A 22,502-nucleotide genomic window follows, 5' to 3' on the forward strand; every position below is an offset into this window, starting at 1 on the left:
AAACTTGTTGAAAAATTGAATCTTACTACTACTCCTCACCCTAAGCCCTATAAGTTAGAATCGTTGAGTGATGAAAGAGAGTTAGTTGTTAATAGATAGGTTTTGATTACTTTTTCTATTGACAAGTATAAGGATGAAGTCTTATGTGATATAATGCCTATGGAAGCAAGTCATATTGCTATTCGTAATGATCATTCCAACAAGTTTATGTTTTTATATAAAGGGTGTACAATCACTTTAGTGCACATGACTCCTAGTCAAGTACATGAAGATAAAAAAGTCATGAAGTTAAGAAGAGAGCAAGAGAAAAAAGATGAGAGAAGAAATGAAAAGAAAAAGAGTGAGTTTGAGGGCAAATTTAAAAAGAAAGGGAAAAAAGTGAAGACACTTACAAGTGAGAGATATGAGAGTGAAAAGAAAGGTGAAGAGAAAAATCAATGTAAAATGAGAGAAAATTTGTTTGTGAGAGAAAAGAAAGTGAGAAAAGTTTTGTTGGCTTCTCGACCTATGTGTCTACTTTTGTATAAAGAAAGTCTTCATAATAAATTTATAGATTCATTTGTTAACAATATTTTGCCTAATAGTGTTTCCTCTCTTCTGCAGGATTTTGATGATGTCTTCCCTAAAGAAGTATCTTACTGCCTACTTCTAATTAAAAAGATAAAACATAAAATTGAAAAGAAAGTGGAGCAACAAGCTAAGTATATCAATAAGGGAAGGAAGAAAGTAGAATTTGAATCTAGAGATTGGGTTTGGGTACATATGCGCAAAAAAAGGTTTTCCGTACAAAAAAAGTCAAAGCTTCAAAAAAGAGGAGATGAATTATTTTAAGTCTTAGAGAGGATTGGGAATAATGTATACAAAGTGAACTTACTAGGTAAATATGATGTTAGTGCTACTTTTAATGTATCTGATTTCTCTATCTTTGATGTAGGTAATAAAGAGTTGAATTTGAGGACAAATTATCTTGAAGAAGGAGGGATTGATGAGAATCAAGGAAAACTTATTGAAGACAAAGACTTGAAGACATTGGAAGGACTTTAAGAACTTAGAAAAGATTGTTACTGTCTTATTTGAAAGAGAGCTCAATTTGGAGTTAGAAAAGTCCAAGATGGTCAATTACATATGTTTGGAGAATTAGGACTCTAATGAGTTTTATTAGAATTTAATTATTATGTTTAGTTTATTTATTTTAATATTAGTTATTACTTATTTTGAGATTTTATTTAGGATAAAATCTTATTATTTTATTTAATTTATTTAAATTTAGGCTTGTTAGTACAAGAAACCCATTAGGGTTTGCGTTAGTATTGGTTTATAAGCATTAGACATATATAAACTCTTGTAGACACACTTTTAATTAGATTTGAATACAAATTAAGATTGAATACTCTTGTGAGAGCGTGTGACTCTAAATTTTTGAGTAAGCCAATTTTCTTTTATCTTATTAAAAGGTCAAGAGTGTTATAACGATCGTTTATTAGCTTATTAATCTTGCGATTATGGCACCATTTTTCATCTCTATTCCATTTTCACTTTTTATTAATTTTCTTCTTATTTCAATTCCTATTTGTGTCCTAATAAATTTATTTTTATTGTGTGAAATTCAATTTAACATCGTTTAATTCGGCAACACAATTTGTGAGTGTCATTAAAAACGCTTTCCGATGTACTTAGAAATTCTCCGAAGATACAACCATATGCAAAGAAAACTTTAGGAAGAGGGAACCTCACATAGGCACAAAAGACCTACTCTCTCTCCTCTACGAAATGAAAGTTGAAAGATTAAATATTTTTAAAATCATTAAATTGTTAAAAATTTAAATTTTAGTAACATAAAACTTATTTTATGCAATATGATAATTGATTATACATATAATATGTATAATCAATCATTAAAAAAGAATTTACTTTCTTTTTAGTAATATAAATACATACTAAAATGATTTTTTTTATTAAATTAGAAACGAAACTGAATTTTTTTTTTTATAAAGTTAAAAATAAAGTGATAAGTTTTACTCATCAAAGTTCATATCATTGAAATCAAAGTGATTTTAATTTAAATCAGAGTAAAAAAACGTAATTTATCTTTTTAACTAATTTCTATAGCTAAAATTTAAAATTAGGATTCAAGGATGTTACATTAACAAACTATATCAATATAAAAAAATATAATAACTTAAAAGGTTTTTTAATTTATTATGAATTTTAAAAATTTGCAAATTATAAAATATGATGTAGCACTGGCCCAAATTAGATTGGTTAACTAGATTTGTGATCAAACTTAACCCAGAATCCTGTAAGGTCTAATTTATGAGCACCTTACACAAATAATTTTTTAATAAAAATTATTTTAGGAAAATTTAGATTTTTGTTTTCAAAACTAAATTAAATGCGTACTAGTCTTGAGTACTCTCCGACTCATAAAAGGTATGGTTGAAATTTATAATTATTTTTATAATCGAACATAAATACTGTTTCTTAAGTAGTTCTTCTATTTTATACCCCGTTGTCATTTAAATATTTTTATTTAATTTAAATTATTTCTCGCTTTAAAAATTTAAAATTAAGTATATATTAAAATAAAATTTTAATTTTAATTAATAAACAATACTAACAACAACTAAAAAAATAATATATAAATTTTATCCTTGCATAAATAACAGGAATTTATGCATAAGAAAGAATTATGTTAAAACTTTTTAAACATTTTTTGACTTTTTTTTTAAAATATAAGATTTAAATTTTAAAGTGTAAATTTAAATAAGTTTTGAACATTTTTTGCCTGACCCATTTGTTATTTTTTTATTTGGTTTGAGTTTGTTTGATCTATTTAAAAATAAAATGTAAGTTTAGGTTAAATTTAATTTTTTTTATTTCAGAGTCTAAGTAAGAAGTGAGCTTCTTTAAAAAAAAGACGCTCGCTTAATCCACAAATATATTAATCTATTTGTGTTTAACTGAAATGACATTGTTCTTTGGAGTATTTAAGTACCAATGCTATTGTTGGGGAATTTTACAGAAATAAAAAAATTTTACATATTATGCATATCTTCCGAATTAAATACGTTTATATAAATGTCTTGATTTTAATAAAATAGAAGCTGATTAAAATTAATTTTTATGCAACACAGAAATAAATTATAATTAACTTCTATTTAAAATTTCAATGACTTTTACCTTTCAAATTGTTGCATTATGATTTAATAACAAAGCATAAATTGATTATAGTAGATTTGTAAAGACTATTATAATTAACTTTATTGCAATGCATAAATAAATTATAATAAATTTTAGTACATATTAATGCGTTTAGGTATTTAATACTATTGTATTTATTAAAATTCAAACCTGAGACAAGTTAAACTAGAATGATTTCATATTAAGTAAATGATTGATCCACATGTTTGATTGTAAATTTTTATATTATAATTTATTCATTATAGATATATTATTAAATTAAAATTTTTAAATAAAAATTAAAATTATATTACATAACTTTATAAATTTAATTAAGGTTATTCACTACTTAATTAAAGTTATTCACTTGGTAGGAGATTATTACAATTTAACACGTAATCTCAAATTTGAGTCTTAGTAAATATAATTGAATTAAATACCCAAACACATCAATGTGTACTAAAATTTATTATAATTGACTTTCTATTAAACTAAAATCTATGATAATGAATTGATACCCTGTATTCAAATCATATCATATAAACAATAAAATTAATATTTTAATTAAAATTAAAATTCATAAAAAAATAGATTTAAAAATCAAATAAAATATATAATATTTCCAAACAAAAGTATTTAATTATTAAAAAAATTAATATACTTTTAATGTGAAATCATTGTATTAAATATTTGAATGTACCAGTGGATTCTAAAATTTACTATAATTAACTTTTGCATTGTAATAAAATTGATTATAATAGTCTTTAAAAATATACTATAATTGATATCTATTTTTTTTTATTAAATTAGAATGTAATAGTTTTAAAATCAATTACAATCGACTTCGACTTCCCAGGAAAAGTTTTTAAAATATTAAATAAAAATTAATTATAATTGACTTTTATTTTGTACAAAAATTAATTTTAGTCAACTTTTATTTTGTCAAAATGAGGACATTTATGTAAATATATTTAATTTAAAAAACATAATATATAATTTATTTTCTTTTATTTCTATAAAAATCTCTTTAGTATTAGAGATACAGTTGTCACAAAGGATACAACATTAACGATGAATTTTAGTTAAGAGATTATTTGGGAAGGAAAGTTTGAAAAGAGATAGAAGAAAAAAACAAATTTTACATTTTAAATAAATATTTTTGAAATAAAAATATAAAATAATATATTATTATAAATTTATCATAATAAATAATATATAATTTTTTAATTTAAAATTAAAAAATGTCCTATTTTCCCTTTCTCAAAAATTATTATTTATCACAACAACGTAGGCGTAAATTCTGCCTATTTTTACTATTGGTCTTTGATGTAAACTGTACCATTTAGAAAGAAAAACGTATAATTACAACCTTTAATTGAATTTAAAAGTTAAGATTATGATAAAATATATTTAAACTTTCAAATATTAAAATTGTTTTGACACTTGCTCTTCTCACTGTCGAGTTTAGTTATTTTTCTAAATCACTAGTTCCTTTTTTTTTCTCTTTTCTCCCATTTCTTTCAACGTCCCAAAAAATATTAACTATATAGAAGCATAGCCTTTACAAACATGCAACATTCACCTAGATTTATTGTGACATGCCAGCAAATAAAGATACAATGTGCCACATAAAAATCACATAGTATTCCCATCCCAAGCTTAAAACAAACATCAATCTAGTAGAAATAATGATTGAACAGTAGATTCACAGTATGTTATACATAATACCAATATTAACTATGCAACAACCTGCCAATCATCCAGAAGTTGTGCTCCCAAGGCAAAATGCCTTTAAATTCAAGAAACCTTTGAAAACATCCTTCCAGAGATTCTCCTTGTTTAAGTGAAACTTGTGTTTTAAGGATATTTGTCCATGATTTATTCTGAACTTGCTGCTTCAGCATACTCTACATGTTCCAAAGTCGGTACATAGGCCTGAATGCATGTTTTCCCATGCATAACTTTGAACAAGTTCTGCATGCTGTTCAAACAATTCTAGTGAAGAAACCAAGTGGGTTAACTGATGACAAATCCAAAACAATTCAAGTAATCTAAGTTCCTGCCAAAAAACTGGACTATGAATATTACCAGATAAGTGATGGCAATCATCATGGTTGATCTTCATGGGACCTTGTTCGGGTCAAACGTCGACGCCTCCTTGGCACGGGAGATGTATCTTCACCCACATCCCGAAATAAACGTAGATCATCCTCAACTTCATTATCATTCAGACCCAATAAATTCTCACCCCAAAGATAGCGCCTGCGGTCAGATGAACGACGATGCCTTGTCCATGCACTTGAATGAGCTCTTGGCTCCCTAACAATTTCAATGGTACTATCCATCATTTGAAACAAGATGGTGGTTGTTAACCAAGGCCCATTAGCATTACCCATGTGTCCTTCACGTTCATCTGATAACCTACCAATACCATCTCCATTGTCCAGAACATAATCCCCGACTAGCACAGCTCCTGGCATGGCAGACTGAATAGCACTCACAATATCACCATATTCTCTCTGGCGCTCAAAATGTCGCCAGGCTCTTTCTCTTGTAGGATCAATGTCAGAGGGGCGAGAAGTAGGATGAACTCTCCTTGCATGCCTGCGCAATTCCAGATAATCACCAACAAACGAACATGAGTCCCTTGAGCAACTTCTCTTCTTCATATTCAGATAATTTCTAGCCTCTTCAATCACCTCCCAGCCCAACACAGTGCCTCGACATAAAGGACATTTCAAGCTCAGTTTTGACTCAGATGAATTATCTACATCTAAATCCTCAAGCACAGCCCTGTCCTGCAAGGTCTCAGAATCAGCAGTTTCTAAAATGCCTTCATCATGTTGATCTAAATGTCTACTTGGATCTTGGGCATCACCCTGTCTTGATCCTTGTGGAAGTCCAACAGACAATAGAGTATTAATTTCATTTTGATGGAGTTCATTAACATCATGCATGTCAGATTGCACAGTAAGGTTAATATCAAAACTATTACCAGAGTTGTTTGGGTTTCCTAAAGTACTGGGTAAATTTTGGTTCTCCTTAGAATTGTCCCTCATTTTTTTAAATCGGTCCAAGCAATTTGAATGCCTATAACTGGTATCACAAATGTAAGACCTGCAGCCCTTCTCATGAGAGCTGCAAAGGAGGAGAACAGCATTATGTGGATGGTCCATGCAGATAGGACATGAAACTTCATCCAATTCTTTGTGAAGAGCATGGATATCTGAATCACTACATAATCTTCTCTTAACACCAGTCATCTTCCTCGCACGGTGTTAACTACTCAACATATTGAACTCATTAGAATAGGAAGCAGATAACCAGGGTACCAGACAATTTTTTTTTTCATAACAAGACAACATGCACACATTCTTTGACATAAAAACAAAATACATGGTCAACAATAGAAGAACAATTCTATATATCTTGGAGCAAGCATAGAGAAAAATAAAAAGGGTAACAAACAAAACTAGGTATAATAAACTTAGTATGAACTACTTAAGCTTTGTCCTCGTGTAATGAATGTGAACAAGAATGTATAAAAAACAGGAAGAAGGAAGGTGACAAGATTGAATGACAATATTGCTTACAGACTAAAACTCACTTCCTTTTATCCAATTTCCTTGTATTTCTCTTGATTTGATTATATTTTCCTTTCCTTACCCCTTACCAACAATAGAAATGGAATAAAAGTCACAAAAGAGAAAACTGACTTTGACTCAATCTTGTATAATGTTTGCTCTTTTCTTCACACAACAGTGATGCCTACGGACTATCCTTATCACACATGATAAAACACATATAAGTTTGGATTCTCTGCGTGATTTTGAGATTTAACTGAAATTCATCATGATTCAATATGAATAGAAACATCACAAATAAAATTCAAGATATTTGGGATCATCCACATATAATCCTCATCTTGGGTTCTATTATGTTGACTCAGAAGTATAATACACTTAATTTTTTCACTCCTCAGATGTTCAAACTTCCCTGACAAAGAAATCTTCATTTCCTTGACTATAAGGAAATCAATATAAAAGACTAAAAGTAAAAATAATATGGTTAGCTAAACAAACTGTTGACAAAAAGTACCACTAACTAAGATATTAGGTTGCCCAATAGCATCATTTGATTCATAATTTTAAACAAAAGTGCATTATTTCTTGATAGTTCCTAATGGATGACATCAATATAACAATATCATCTTTGATTTGCAACCAGCATATCATTAGGATACTGAATGGCTTATACTAGAACAGTGTCATTGATTAACAAGTGAACCAAAATTAATTTGATTAGGTATGTCTATGACAATAAAACTTATCCACCGAAACTACTCTTTGTATCTTTATCAAAACCTGAACATGAGATATACAAATGTTTTAACTTTCAATGTAATTGAACTTTCCTTTAGTTACTATTAGTATATCATTTCATGAGTCAAATTCCAAAAGAATATTTATCATACAGTAGAAACTTTTAAGAAGGTTTTCTGGCTCATTGTAAAATCCAGCCTCCTCATACAAAAAAAAAGAAGTCTTCTCATCATAAAATCAGCTTACTCATAGAAGAAAACTAAGCGTTAATATTCATTTTTAACATGTATATTTGACTAATAAACAGTGATCAATGGAAAATATGAAAAAGGAGATCCATATAAAACAAGGAAATTAAATAGTTCACACAATGATTCAGTGATGGCAATGCAAAAGGCAACTTGTAGAAAGGAAATATATTACAAGGGGGTAACAGCATGCTTTACTGTTTGCTTGTAAACTTACCAAGGCAATAAGCTCTAGCTATATTCCCTACCGGAGGCTTCTGAGTATCAATTTGTAATTATAGAACCTTTAGATGACTTCACAAAAGAATCACAGGGCAATCACTTATGCAATGCTCCAAAGTACGTTAGAAAAAATGAATCAATGAATACTACAATCTTGGACAAATGTATAACTAACGAACACTTCTGTACAACAGAATCACCAACAAGCCCAAAATCTGCAGGTATACCACCAAAAAGGAAGGAAAAAAAACTATGTTAAGTAACACAAGATCTCAATCCAATATATTTCAATATCAAATAAATTTAAAATATAGGAATCAGCAGTGAGAAATAGAAGCATATAAACAGAGAAATAAGGACACTCCAATCAAACTATTTCATCAACTAAACACTATCCTTTGAACAAGATGATATTGAGAGAGTTTGCTATCTAAAATGTTCATTGGTGAATCATCTAATATCCTAGATCACAACATGGATCAATTCTGTGCTCTAAGGTTGTCAACGAATCCCATTTATGTTGTTTTGTACCTTAGGAACATCAAACAAAGGAGTGGCTGTCCGTAATAGTGTAATTCAACCTAGAAGTGCATTCGAATGGAACTGAAACTCAACAAGAAAATCCAGAATTCACATAGTTCCATGGACACTATGAAAAGGGATAGATGGAGAAATGAGACTGTCTAGATATTGGGTAAAATTTACAGGAACATTAAGCAAGATAGTGAATAAGAAATGCAGTGGCTTCAATGCATTATTCTTACAGAAGCAACTCTCTGAATATATCATGGGTGGCTAGATTTATTTTCCTGAACAGCATGTTGGTCTTAGTTCTTGGGGAAGCAAATAAGACATTATCAGGACGGGTTTGTAGAATGCAAGTCAAGGTAAAAACTTATGATAACAATAATAGCCTCAAAGAGTAAGGTTAGCGGTGTAGGCAGGATTTCTTCCTATCTAATGCAATCTAGGTGTCCACATTATTGCTACTTAAGATCATCAAATTTTACACATTCAGGATGCCTGTCCAAAATACCCTTCAATAGTCCAAAAGCATGGAGGCATTAAGAACTATTAGAGACATATAATCAATTGAATGGAGATGAATCACAAACTATAGTATCAAATTTGATTCTTTGCTCATATATCAAATATCAAGTAGAAACCAATAGACAACATTAAAAATCACAAAACAAAACACCATACAGTAGTATCAACCCAAAAAGTTTTGCAAGTTCTCAAGATTCAAGAACAAGCAGGGAACCACTCATTTGACCAAACAAGGCATCTAATACTGAATTTTATATAGATCATCAAGCAAACTAGTTATGATTCCCATCAAGAAACCCCTGCCTTAATAACAAACATGGCAATTGTAGGAGATTCCAATTGCACCCCAATCCAATCACCAAAACAAACAAAAAATTAGAACCCACTAGAATGAAGAAATAGAAAAGAATCCCATCATAAAAGATTGGGGATCAACTATGTTCGAATTTCCAAAACCCAATTAAATCCCAAGGAAAGTCATGCATACCCAGATCAAAATCCAACCACCACACCAATTCAAAGCAAACCCTAAACCTAACCCCCTACCCAAACCCTGAACAAAATCTAATCATCACAAGATTTCATGAATTTGATAACATCAGATTTATCTAGGGAAAATTAAAACACAAACAACACCACAACGCAATCACCAAATTGAAAGAGTAAGAGTAAGATCAAACCCAATTGGGATCCAAAAAGATAAATAGCATAAACAAATTAAAATAGAAAATCGAATCTTTAGCAGAACAAAAGGTGGGTATTTACAAAAAGGTTGATTTTTATTTTTTTTATTTTTTTTCCTTCTTCTTCTGGGGTTGGTCTATGCAAAAGATCCCAAGGATGCAGAGAAGAAACAAGATACGGAAGGAAAATGGAATTATAAAACAAAGGGCTTTAATATTTATATAATGGAATTGGTACAAGTTAGACACATGAAAATGCAGCGTGCACCTATCAACAAGGATCATGATTCAAGGGTCTAAACACATTGGGCTAATCGTGGGTGGGTTAAATGCTTAACCGTACATGATACGGTAGGATACGTATATGGGTATGGTAGTATGTGCAAACGTGTATTCTTTTCTTCATAAAATTGGTAAAGTTTGGTATACAAAACTAAGAAGGTTTGGGATAATCGGAAGAGTTGAATATCTTAAAAGCAAGTTAACTGAGGTTTGATATCTAATCGTCCGTAAGAATAATTTGTGACAAGGATCGTATTTACTTTGATGATTGCATTGTATCAATTTACAATACAAAATATTATCTAATTTTCTAATTTTAATGCCTTAGATGGTTGAATTTTATCGATTTTGAATAAAACTTGTCATCTTATCTAATTTTATCGATTCTTTTATTTTACCATTCAATCTTTAGTTTCCATTTTTGCTTCTCTTCTCTTTAGGACATGATAAATATAAATATTCAATCAATTTGATTTAAATACATTATCTTTTACAATATCATTCAATTGTGATTTACTATATAAAAAGATAGTTAATTTTTATATTTAAGCTGTTTCAAGAATAACTTTGACCTTAATATAAATATTAAATTTTAATCGTAGAACAAAGTAATATATTCATTTTGATGTATATTAAATTTCAATAAATTAAATATTTGCAACTATATAATTTTATATTTAATATTTATTTGAGTTTTAAAGTTGTATATTAAATATTTAAATAAAGTCATTTAATAAGATATTAAAAAATTTATTTGTATAAATTTTGGTATATTTAACCTACTTAAGGAGAATTTTAATTTAATGAAGAATTAACAAAATTTAATATTTATAAGAGTTATTAAATAAAATAACTCTTCTAAACCAACTTGGTCATTTCTCAATAATTAATATAAAAGTTATATCAATGATATATTCTGATTGGTTAATAGTATAAAGATATTTATAGTTACATCACACTAAAATTAAACTCATTTTTGGAGAAAAAAATTAAACTTATTTTTAATTACATAAATATAATAAAATTAAATTTGCAGCAGGAAATATCACCCATACAAAGTCAATTATTACGTGTATAAATTAAAATATTTTATTTTGAATTAAAATTAAAAGAAAATTTATACTTATATCACAACAAAGAGTTCAAAAATACAAATTAATTTGTTTTTTTTATTAATTTATTGTAATTTATTTGAATTTTATATGAAGATATTTTATTTTAGTCACTTTAAATATTGCTATTAAAATTTATATTTTCGTGTAAAAGTAAAAGTTACTATAAAAGATAAACAGATGTGAAAACAAAAATGTTAACTATGGAGTGTAAATAATAAACACATTTATTTTCATGTAAAAAAATTACTACTTTTAGATGTTTAAAAATTTAACAAAATTAAAAAAATTGATCAATAATGAATATTATTAAGGAAAATTCTAAAGTTCCTCTAAAAATTGATGGATTTAAATACATATTAAATTAATTAATAAATAAATATTTTTCATCATTATATGACATGTATTTTATTTATTTTAAAATATTATTCTACAATAACAAATTTTGATTAGGTCATATTAAAAGAAAAACCAATATAGAGCTCATGTGTTTAAAAATTGATGACCAAAAAATGATTATTTTTATTATTATAATTATTCTTATCAGACACTTAAATAAAATAAGGAATAATTTTTATTCAAAATTATTAATTAAAAATTTAAAATTTACACCACTAATTTTGATTTTCATGGAAAATAACTTCTTTTTTATCTTTCATATTTTTTGATAAAGGAAGTTATGAGAAAATAGAAAGAACAGAGAGTAGAAAAGCATTGAAATGTAATTATAAAATTTAATTTTAAATTTTGATAAAAAAAAATATAGTGAAATTATTTCTCTAGTTAAAATATTTGAAAAATAAATTATTTTAAAAACAATTTAAAATATATAATTAATGACGTAAAAAAAATTAATACTTTTTATTTTGTTGAGGTATATAATTGTTCACTAACAATTATATCCATAAAAAAATAATAAAGGATTCCAAAATAAGTTTCTAAAATATCGTCTCACAAGGATTGTTTTTAATTAATAAAAAATTATTAATTTAATTATTTGACTTTAAAAGATTCAAAATTAAATATAATAAGAATTTGAATATAAAATTAATTAACAAGAAATTAAAATAGTACAGTCCCTAGCAATGAACTAATCTAGAAAAATATAGGACATATGATTTCATCTTTACACTTCTCTATATTTTCTTTTAGATTAATTCTAATTCTGGTTTTCTTATGATTGTTAATCACCCATACTAAATTTATTAATACTCGGTGATCATGCAATATTAACAGTCTTTTTTCTAAAATATCATTGATTATTCAAGGTAAAAGAGAAAAAAAAACATAAAAAGCCTATAAACTGTTAATTTAAATAATAATTGAAAGAGAAAAACTAAACTTGATCACTTAATCCTTTATCGCGTTTTACCTATAGATCTATTAACCTACATTATAATTAATTATGATATGTTCAAGAGTTGTCAATTTTGACATACAAATATAACGAAATTAGATAAATATAAATCAAGAATGAAAAATACGAAATTATCATAAATCATAAAAATTTCATAGAGTTATGCAAATAATCTATCATAACTATAATTATAGATTTAGCTAGACATAATATAAAAAAAATCAAAATAATAATAAACTAATCCATAGTAATCAAAAAATAAATGCAAATTAGAGGAGTCTCCAATAAAGAAGAGATAAAGAGATCCCAAGAAGTGCTTTCAACGCTCCCATTGTCATCAACGACTGTCCAACACCAAGATTAAATATGTAAATAGAGGTTGAAAACCCTAAAATTGCTTTAGAGTTGGACTTCTTGCAAGTAAGCACAACCTTGCAAGACTAAAAGCATAGTTTTGCATGTTCTTGAAACACCCGTGTTGGTCGCAAGGATATGGGCATGTTGGCTGTTGCAAAGCCCAATTTTCAATCTAATTTGTGCCCAAAATGCACCCAAAACTTAGTTATGATTTTTTCACATTAAACTGCACAATAATAATAAAAATTAATGTAAAAATCTGATAAAATAATGATTACTCATAAATATATAAGCTATAAAAATATAACAAAATATAGACTTATCAATAATAAATGTATTTAAATTCTTTAAATTCATAGGTAAAATAGTGATCACCTATTTTTAATGTTTCCAAGAACATATATTAAAACATTAAATACACTTTGGTAAATGTTTTTAGTTACCATAAAAAATGTTTTATTTTTTTTATAATTATCAATAATAAATGTATTTAAATTCTTCAAATTCATAAGTAAGATAATAATAACCTGTTTTTAATGTTTCCAAGAACATATATTAAGAAACATCAAATTTACTCTATTAAATGCTTTCAGTTATCATAAAAAAATTATTTTTTAATAATTTTGAGAAAATAAGTATTTTTGTGTTTTATAAAAAAATATTTATAACTTTGTAATACATATTGTCACGTTAAAAAAAATCACTAAATTAATAAGCTTGTTAACAAGTTTTGAATAATAGGACATAATTTAGAGAATCAAAACACACACATGCTTATTTATTCATCAATTAGTTTTTATAATAAAAAAATCACATTTTATTTTGATACAAATATTTTATTATACTTTAGTCTTTTTGTTTTGACATCATTAAAAATAATTAATTATTTATAAATTATTATTATTGAGTAATAATTTTTAATGATGCTAAAATGACATATAATAAAGTATTTGTATAATAACTAAATCAATTATATCATAACAAAGTGTAATAAAGTAAAGTTTTCTCTCTTTCTCTCTCCTTCTTTTTTTTTGTAACTTCTCCACTCTTTTCCTTCCAACCCACTAGTCTTGTTTCTCCCTCTCGCAACTTTCTCCCCCTTTTCTTGCAACGCTATCTTTTCCTACAACCCTGCATTCCTTCCTCCTTCTCTTTTTCCCTTTCAAGTCTCCCAAACCCTCCTTCTCTCCTCTTGTTCTCTTTCTCTAATAAGTTTTGATATCCTAAATCTCTCAAGCCTTTCAACTCTCTCTCTCTCTCTCTCTTTCTCTCTCTAAACAAAACACACATATACTGCTATCTCAAATGTTATATCTCATGGACTAGAGATTGAAAACTTGAATGTTGACATATTTGTTCTCTTTCAACTATTTTAATTTTAAATAAGGGTCATAATCATAGTCATAGTCAATGTCATTATAGCAACAATTTTAGACAAAAAAATATGCAGAATTTTTCAATTGGAGCTAATATGATAGTTGGTTCTGATGCTGGAGCTGCAACTACCATGTTTATAATTTTCTTTTGGGTTGTCAAAACTAGACTCCAAGTGTTTCTCTGCCTACTTGATCGCCATGTAAGATAGCACCACCTCTATCTAATGAATTGGGAAAAATTGTACACATAAAACAACTAATTTAAATATGTTTATTATGGACAGATTGTGTTATCCATTCAAGAGCAAGGTTTTATGAATGCTAAAGCATTGATAAATGATAACGATACAAATTTGCCTTGTTTTAATATTCATGAACTTTGTCTTGCAAATATTTTGTTGAAACCAAAGACAATAGAATAAAAAGTTTCCTTTACTTTATTATCACTTATCAGTGCTCATGTGAGACACTATAAGTTTTGCTGCCCTTTTTAATGTAGACCCAAGGAATGAGACCTAATATACCATATAAGAACACACAATTTGCATTAAGGAGAATTGCACATAAGGAGGGCATTTGGGGGTTATACAGGCTGTTGTTGCTTAACATAAATGCAACGAGATGATCAATGTATATGACACGAAATCAATCCAACTTCATTTAAAATCTAGTTATAATTTTTTTAAAATTGATTTAAAACTAATTTTAAAATTTAAAATTAGTTTAAAATGAATTTGAATCCAATTTTAATTGAAATTGATTTTAAATTCAATTTTATACACTTGCTCCCTCTACAAAAGTAAATTCAACTAAAACATCTAGAAACAATCACATGAGTCCTTGAATTTGATAGCAAAAGCTCATAGCTAATTATATTTTTGTTCCTTCGAGAATAAACCTCAATAAAATTTTATGAAGTTTAAAAAATAAAAATAATATTAAATTGGTGACAGAAGGAACAATAAAAATATTCCGGTTATGTTAGCAGAGAGTCTGTGACAAAGAAGAGAAGGAATTACTATTTGATTTTGGTAAATGAAATCCTATTTACTACATTGGTCCTAAAGAAATTACTATTTGATTTTCTCCAACTTCTACAAGATTAACTAATTACATATAGTCTTGGGGAAAGGGGGCTGTGGGAGGAGATAGGGTTGGGGGAGTTGTGAGAAAAGAGAGGGAAAGTTATGTGAGAATGGGAAAGAGAGGCTGTAAGAGAGGGAGATATGGTTAGTGGGTTAGGAGAAAAGGGGTGGGAGAGCTGTCATAAAGAAGAGGGAAAGCTGCAGGAGGGGAGACAAAACTAATGAGTTAAGAGAAAAAGGGATAAAGGAGTTGGAGGAAAAAGAAGAGAGGAAGGAGAAAGCTTCACTATTTTATAACTTTGTAATATATACTGCCACATTAAAAAAATTATTAAATTAATAAACTTGTTGTTGGTTAACAAGTTTATTATTATTAGATTCAAAATGTAATAAAATGACATATTGTAACAATTATAATAAATTATTTATATAATAATTAAAATCAATTTTTTTAGTTGATAAACTAAATGTATATTTAAGACTTAAAAAAATAAAATTGATAATTATCTCTATAGTTACAAGCATAAGAGGTATAGTAATTTTATAAATATAATTATGTATGTATATATAAATTAGTTTGAATTGAATTAGTCTATTTTTTAATATTAAATCTAAAAATTAACCTAATTTAATTAAAATTTTAATTTATTTTTGGTTATCAACTTTCTAACTTAATTTTACATTTACAATGGATAAGATAATTATTGCATAAATTTGAACATTTATTTACTTCAATAAATTAAATTTAAATTTAATTTTTTTTTAATTTAGAAGAATTTGATTTAATTACTTTCTTTGACTTAAATATTGAGATGAAGATTTATCTTAATCTTCTTTTGTTACATTTCTTGATTTTTAGGAGTTTATGAAGATGGAAGTAAAGGTAAAAGAAAATTTTAGTTTGATCTTTTTTTGCTCAAGCTAGAATCCCTCACTTGAATAACTTGAGCGAGAAAGTGTGAAGCATATCCAAGTCTTTGCTTAGTTTTCAGTTAATATAAAAATATTGAATTCCATTGGATTCAATATTCATCAAAATATTAAAATAAACCCTAATGCACGATTCAATATTCATCAAAATATGGAAGAGAAAAAATGAAATTCAATCCTAACTTGGACCATAATATTTTTACATCTTAATAAATTTTAATCTTTGAACTTATGAATAACTTGTGTAAATATTAATACTTTTTTTGTTAAAAATTTTAATTAAGATAATAAAAAGTATAAATATATCTTCCAATCCTTATGAATACAACAACCCTTACTCATTTAATAAAATAAAAGTTTAGTACATTTATCAAAATCTCAATAGTGCTTCTAATATACATGCCATAAGAGCATGAAAACCCACAAGAGTTTCACTAAATAAAAATAAATGTCACAACATAATTATTATGTTAGTTTCTTGTGAATCCAGTACTAACCATTGTCTTAAAGATTGTTAAAGGCTAAAGAGTTCCTAAGAACGTATACGTAGTCCTCTTTATCAGACTTTAGAAATCCCTTTAACTGTGTCATGTAAATTTGCTCTAAAAGATTACTATATAAAAAAGTAATTTTAACATCTAGTTGTTCAAGTCTCGAGTCCTTCTCACATGACACAGCGTTAGAGAGAATACTTCATCAAAATCAATTCTTTCTTTTGATAACAACCATATGCAATTAGTCTTGGTTTGTGTTTAAAGTGTTCAATATTCTTATTTCCCTTGTAAACCCACTTACAACCTACCATTCGTTTATCTATAGGCAACCGCACCATTGTCCACGCTTTCCTTTTTCAACACCCGATATTCCTTCATGTTGATTTCTGTATAGGTTGTCACTGCTGCTGATTAATTTGTGGTGTTGACGATTGTCAATTAGTTAAAAAAAATATGGGCAGGTGATGTGCATGTTACATAATATGAGGTATATTTGAGTTACATGGCATTTAAATAATTCAGCTGTTTAGCTCTCAAACATCCTCCAAGGCCTGCATCTCGCATTCATGTCAGATATAAATTTCTATACACCTATAATTAAAAGCATTCGTATTATAAGCATATCATTGTTATTATTTAACTGTGGACTTTTTAATTACTTAATTTGAGTATTTATAAATAAAAATATTTATGAACAAATATATATATATATATATATATATATATACATATATAGTATTAAAATTATAAAAATATAATAAATATTTTTTTAATTAAATTTTACTCTCATTGGTTGTTTATCTTTAATTCTCAAAGTCGAGGTTATCAAAATTCTTTAATTATTAGTAATTTTTTTTATATTTTATAAAATTTATTAAAATTTTTAGTTATAGATTTTTCTTATAAGATTATTATTTAATTAAGATTATATTAAATTTATTATGAAATATTCAATACATATATATAAATATAAATATATTTTAATTTATATGTATTCGATTTTTTAAACCTGTGTAATATTATATATGATAAAAAATTATATATTAATTTTTATTAAAAATTATCATATTTAATGTATTGATACTATTAAATGTTATATTTATCAAAAGAAAAATTACTATATATAATTTTTCATCTATACAATATTTGTAAATGTTTATATATATATATAATGTAGGAGGGTGCATATCGTCACCCCCTTTTGTCTATTTCCACTCTCTTTTCAATTGTTTTTATTATTATTTTCTTAAAATGTCCTTAATTAAAAATTTAGTCATACTTAATCTACTTTTACTCCCCTCCCTAAACCCTATTAGCAAACAAATAAAAATCATGTTAGATATTTGGTTGAAATAAAAATCCTTTTTATGTTGGACAATCTTGTTCCCAAATAACAATTCTATTTTTTTCCCTACAAACATTAGTTCAAGTTGTATTCTTTCATAATTTTTCTTCTTAAAACAATTTGCAAAGTATTATGTTACATTAATTCCAAAAGCTAGTACAGGCGCAAGGTGTATTCTTTCATATTTCTTCTTCTTAAGCTGCTTAACAATTAACATTGACATATTTTTTTTATTCTTTTTATTTATTATACTAAAATTTATTATATATATTTTATTTTCTTTTAAAAGAAATGTGATTTTTTGTCAAGTTATTACTTTTAATGAAGGGAGTGACAACATACAAAAACCTAAAATGAATTTTTAATTAAAGGGGATTTTAAAAAATATATAAAAGTAGTTGAAATAGAATGATAACGGAGAAAAGAATAAGAATAAACACTATTAGTATACTCGATTGTATTCTAATATTATAAAAATGTTCTATATTTATATATTATCTTATACTCGGTATTGGTACTCGTAACCTGCTTAGTATTACAAATTAAAATTGAAACAGTTATATATTAATTAACCTCAATCCCTTTGTGTTTTAAATTTTAAAGTTTGCTCTTTTTTTCTATTTCCGTTATAAAAAAAACCTAAGTTCACTTCTTATTCATCAATTCATATGCAAATAACAGAGAAAGTAAAATGGAGGAATTTGCTATGGAAAGCGAAGTACAAATATTAATGCGGAAAATGAAACTCAGTTACCCAAAAGACGAGTCCCGCAGCTCCCTAGCTCTGAGAAAAATGCATCTTCTCATTTGCAGTCTATACAATGTCTACAAATGAAGAGATAAATCAAGCTTTTGCTCTTTCTCTGTACCATTTATCCACATTTCAACATTTTGGTTGTTACTTATCAACGGTGTATGTTGAGATGTGTCACCCCAGTTGAAGCTACTATTTTGCCAATTAACGAAACTCTTGCCACTGTCAAATCTAGGGGCACCATTTGATCCTAATTGTTGTGAATTTTGATGGCTTGGGATATGAGGTAGTTTTGCAGCATGGGCAGTGATAAACATATCTAGATGATGATGGGTTGGAGCAAAAACCAAAGGGGAAGAAAAGGAAGCACAGGAGTACTCAGAAACCCTCTTGGCTTTTCTTGCAGCTGTTCTTTCTTTCTTGTGAGCATTTTGGTGTCCTCCTAAAGCTTGAGAACTGTAAAACTTTCTTGAACAGAATAGACATGGGAATACTCTTGATGCATCTTCTCCTTCGCTTTCTCCCACTTTCCCCACCTTTTCTTCATCCTCCATCTCTATATTCTGAAACCCAGAAATTAAAAATACCCGTTAGAATCTGTACATTTTATAGTGAGAAGTAGGTGTATTTAAAATTATGTGAGCACAATGGCTCACCAGTGGAATAACAGAACAAGTAGGAGTACTAGAGTGAGGAGAAAAGGGGGATTTATTAAGAGCTTGGAAGAGAAGTGTAAAATATAATTGGGAAGTGTGAAAGGTCTCTATAAGTAGAATCATAAATACAACGCATGAGACAGTGGTGGTGAGGTGTATGGGCTTGGTAACACGAGATAAGCTGAGAGAGAAAGAGATTCCATTTCAAAACCTGATATTTTCTCACACCAATCACTTTCTTTGTCTCATACACTTCTCCACTTGTCTCAACGACTTGGAGGTTTATTAACACTTGTTTTTGCATTTTACTCTCTTTGTCCCTATCTCATTTGTCGGATTTATTGGTTTAGACTTCACTGAAAGGAAGATGGTAATCATTAGTTAAGGAATTAAAAATAATTTTTATTACATAAAATTTACTATTTTAAAATTAAACATAATTTTTTTATTAAATTTGAGTCTTTTATTTAATTTAAATCTAATGACTATTAAAATAATAAATTATAATTTGTTAAATTTAAATTAAATAAAAAATTTATATTAAGTATAAAAAATTTTAAACTTATACCAGTATAAAATGATCTTTCATCTTTTAAAATATTTATTATCAACATCGATAAAAGATTAGTATATTTTTTCAAAGTAAATGTTAATAAATTAAAAATGCTTTTATATTTATGAATATGTATTAGTTTTGACTTTTGATCATGATTGGTAAACAATTAAAGTACAATTTAAGGAGAGTAGAAAGTGGTCTGCAGTGAGTCCACTAACTTGTCTGGGACTGTGTGTTGCTTTGATAATGAGTCCACCATCACTTATGAATAGGTTATGGGCGCTTATTCTCTCCTGCATTCTCCACCGTCAAATTCCATGCAAATTGTTACTTTTCAGTTTTCACATACTCCTTTGTATGCTCCCAGCCTTCCCGTCCTTTTCACACACTGCTCCTTGTCTATCTGCATGTAGGCAGAGCAATGTTAGGAATCTATTGTTTATTATACGCTTTTTAATTTTTAAAATTTATTAAAAATATAAAACTAAACAAAATTATTGAATTAAGAATGAAAAAAAAAGTAAAATTTACATTATATTTATAATTTTTAATACATTTTAATTAATAACTAAAATGTATTAAAATATGTTAAAAAATGAGTTACAAATCACATCTCATTTTCATAACAAAATTTATAACTGTGCTGGAAAGTATTCAAAGAAAACCTCTAAAAATGAATTATGATTTTTATAACTTTTAAAAAAATCATTTTAATAATTTTTTATATAATTTATTATAATAATTTCTTTTTAACTGATATTAATAAATTTTATTATTAAATTTATGATATAATTTTTATTAAAAAATTATTAAAATACATAGTAAGAAGGGTAATTTAAAAATATTATAGAATTTTAACTAGATAATTTTTTATGTCAAATATAGAATGATCAGTTTCAAATAACTTATTTTTAAAAATAATTTAAAATTATGCTTAACTTCTTTTATTTATTATTCACAACTTTTTTCATATTTTATTCTAACTCTAAACATTCCTTATTATTGTTTACATAGTTTTTAGAATTTTAAGTGAATAATTTATTTTTTTTAAGTGTATAATCATATATCAAAATATTTTGTTTAAATATTTAATTTTAAGAAATTAAAAAATTTTACTGAGAATTTTTAATAAACTAAAAAGAATTCTAAATCTTAATAAAAGAGTGAGAATTTAAAATTTTTATTTTTATTTATTGTGTATTTTATTTAAATTTTTTTTAATTATAGTTAATTTAATAATTTAAATTTTATGTTGTGAATAAACTTTATCAAATATAGTAATAATTTTATATTTTTTTTTAATAAAACAAAATGAGCTAGAGACCAACAGGTGCAAAGGGCCAATTTGTCATTTTCAGTAAGCTAGAATCAGCCCGTCACTTTGTCAGTTAGTCTAGACATTCAATAATTAAGTGAATTTTATTTTTAATTACACTTTGGTTGTTTATTACACTAAAATTTAAATTATATTTATGATTTTACATATCATACTGTATTATATTAATTTTTTATGTATCCTTAATTAATATATACACGTATACAAGTACACCAACTACTTGTAAAATTATATAACTCAAATTATTAAAAAAATATATGTACCAGCGTAAAATTATAATTAAAATGTTGATTTTATTGAAAGATGTGCTCTTAGCAAAATTTTAAATAACCAAAATTAATTTTTAAATATTGAAAATATGAACATATCAAAAACTTTCTTTTATCATTAAAGATTTAGTTAAATATGAAAAATATTAAATGTGTAAAATAGTTATCAAAGTTACATTCAAACTAATAATATCACATAATTAACATTATCATTTCCTCCATAAGAGACATGGGGTAACATTAATTTTACATTGGTATACAAAAGAATAATGTTTTATTGTAAAAAAATATTCATTTCTCTAGTTTGAACTTTGCAAAATTTTGATTTTTAAAGTTTCTAAATTAATTAAGTTATTTTATTTTTAAAACACAGACAGTTTTAGTATCTTTATTTATTTTATTTAACCTAAATTTTTCAAATTCTCATTTTATTTTTGATTTTTTTATAAATTAAATCGATTAAGTTGTCTTATATTAAAAAAAAATTAATCAAAAAAATTATTAAATTTCACCAAAAAAATCTCAAAATTTTTATTCTTAAAATTATAATTTCACATATTATAAAATATTTTGAAATTTATCAAGTTTTAACTCAATTTCTTGATTTTAAACTTTTAAAATAATTCTATATCCTAATTCTATCACAAACCCCAGATTTTTAGATAAAATAAAATAAATCAAATGTTTTAAATAAATAAAATAATTAAAAAAACTACATGACTTTGTATTCTTACATCGGAGTATCAAAGGGCATTATTTAAGGATATAATTATCTTGTAATTCAAAGAAACTCTTGATACCGCATTAATGCTTTATACATGTGTTTGGTAAGCAAGTGTATTCATCAAAAAGTAATATAAGGTTCTTAAATTAAGTTTTTGAAATTAT

At 26.3% G+C, this 22,502-nt stretch overlaps 2 protein-coding genes across 7 annotated transcripts; both read right to left on the reverse strand.

Moving 5' to 3' along the window:
• Nucleotides 1-4,728: 4,728 nt before the first annotated feature.
• On the reverse strand, nt 4,729-10,159 carry LOC113861390. 5 transcript variants are annotated; one of them, XM_027494185.1, is made up of 4 exons: nt 9,974-10,159; nt 7,968-8,187; nt 5,269-6,462; nt 4,729-5,161 (listed from the first exon to the last, which is right to left on the reverse strand). In XM_027494185.1, exon 3 carries the CDS (start codon nt 6,441-6,443, stop codon nt 5,289-5,291), a length of 1,155 nt encoding a protein of 384 aa, XP_027349986.1. In that variant the 5' UTR covers nt 6,444-6,462; nt 7,968-8,187; nt 9,974-10,159; the 3' UTR covers nt 4,729-5,161; nt 5,269-5,288. The 5 variants fall into 5 exon arrangements, with proteins under 5 accessions (XP_027349986.1, XP_027349985.1, XP_027349988.1 ...); XM_027494184.1 differs by lacking the exon at nt 9,974-10,159 and adding an exon at nt 9,788-9,929 and having other exon boundaries at nt 4,732-5,175; XM_027494186.1 differs by lacking the exon at nt 9,974-10,159 and having other exon boundaries at nt 4,735-5,175; nt 5,269-6,070; nt 6,176-6,462; nt 7,968-9,938.
• A 2,417-nt stretch (nt 10,160-12,576) lies between these two features.
• LOC113863506 (protein LATE FLOWERING) lies at nt 12,577-19,556 on the reverse strand. Of its 2 annotated transcripts, XM_027497108.1 has the most exons (3): nt 19,454-19,530; nt 18,798-19,360; nt 12,577-13,039 (listed from the first exon to the last, which is right to left on the reverse strand). In XM_027497108.1, the coding sequence occupies exon 2, from the start codon at nt 19,349-19,351 to the stop codon at nt 18,869-18,871; it is 483 nt and encodes a 160-aa protein (XP_027352909.1). In that variant the 5' UTR covers nt 19,352-19,360; nt 19,454-19,530; the 3' UTR covers nt 12,577-13,039; nt 18,798-18,868. The 2 variants fall into 2 exon arrangements, with proteins under 2 accessions (XP_027352909.1, XP_027352908.1); XM_027497107.1 differs by lacking the exon at nt 12,577-13,039 and having other exon boundaries at nt 18,794-19,448; nt 19,483-19,556.
• Nucleotides 19,557-22,502: the final 2,946 nt, after the last annotated feature.

Source organism: Abrus precatorius, unplaced genomic scaffold (assembly GCF_003935025.1).
Source record: "Abrus precatorius isolate BTA unplaced genomic scaffold, Abrus_2018 Scaffold3, whole genome shotgun sequence".
NCBI classification, from domain to species: Eukaryota; Viridiplantae; Streptophyta; class Magnoliopsida; order Fabales; family Fabaceae; genus Abrus; species Abrus precatorius.

Bases quoted from the DNA above. Each gene is read 5' to 3' on its own strand.
- LOC113861390 (XM_027494185.1), bottom strand. From the start codon at position 6,443: ATGACTGGTGTTAAGAGAAGATTATGTAGTGATTCAGATATCCATGCT.
- LOC113863506 (XM_027497108.1), bottom strand. From the start codon at position 19,351: ATGGAGGATGAAGAAAAGGTGGGGAAAGTGGGAGAAAGCGAAGGAGAA.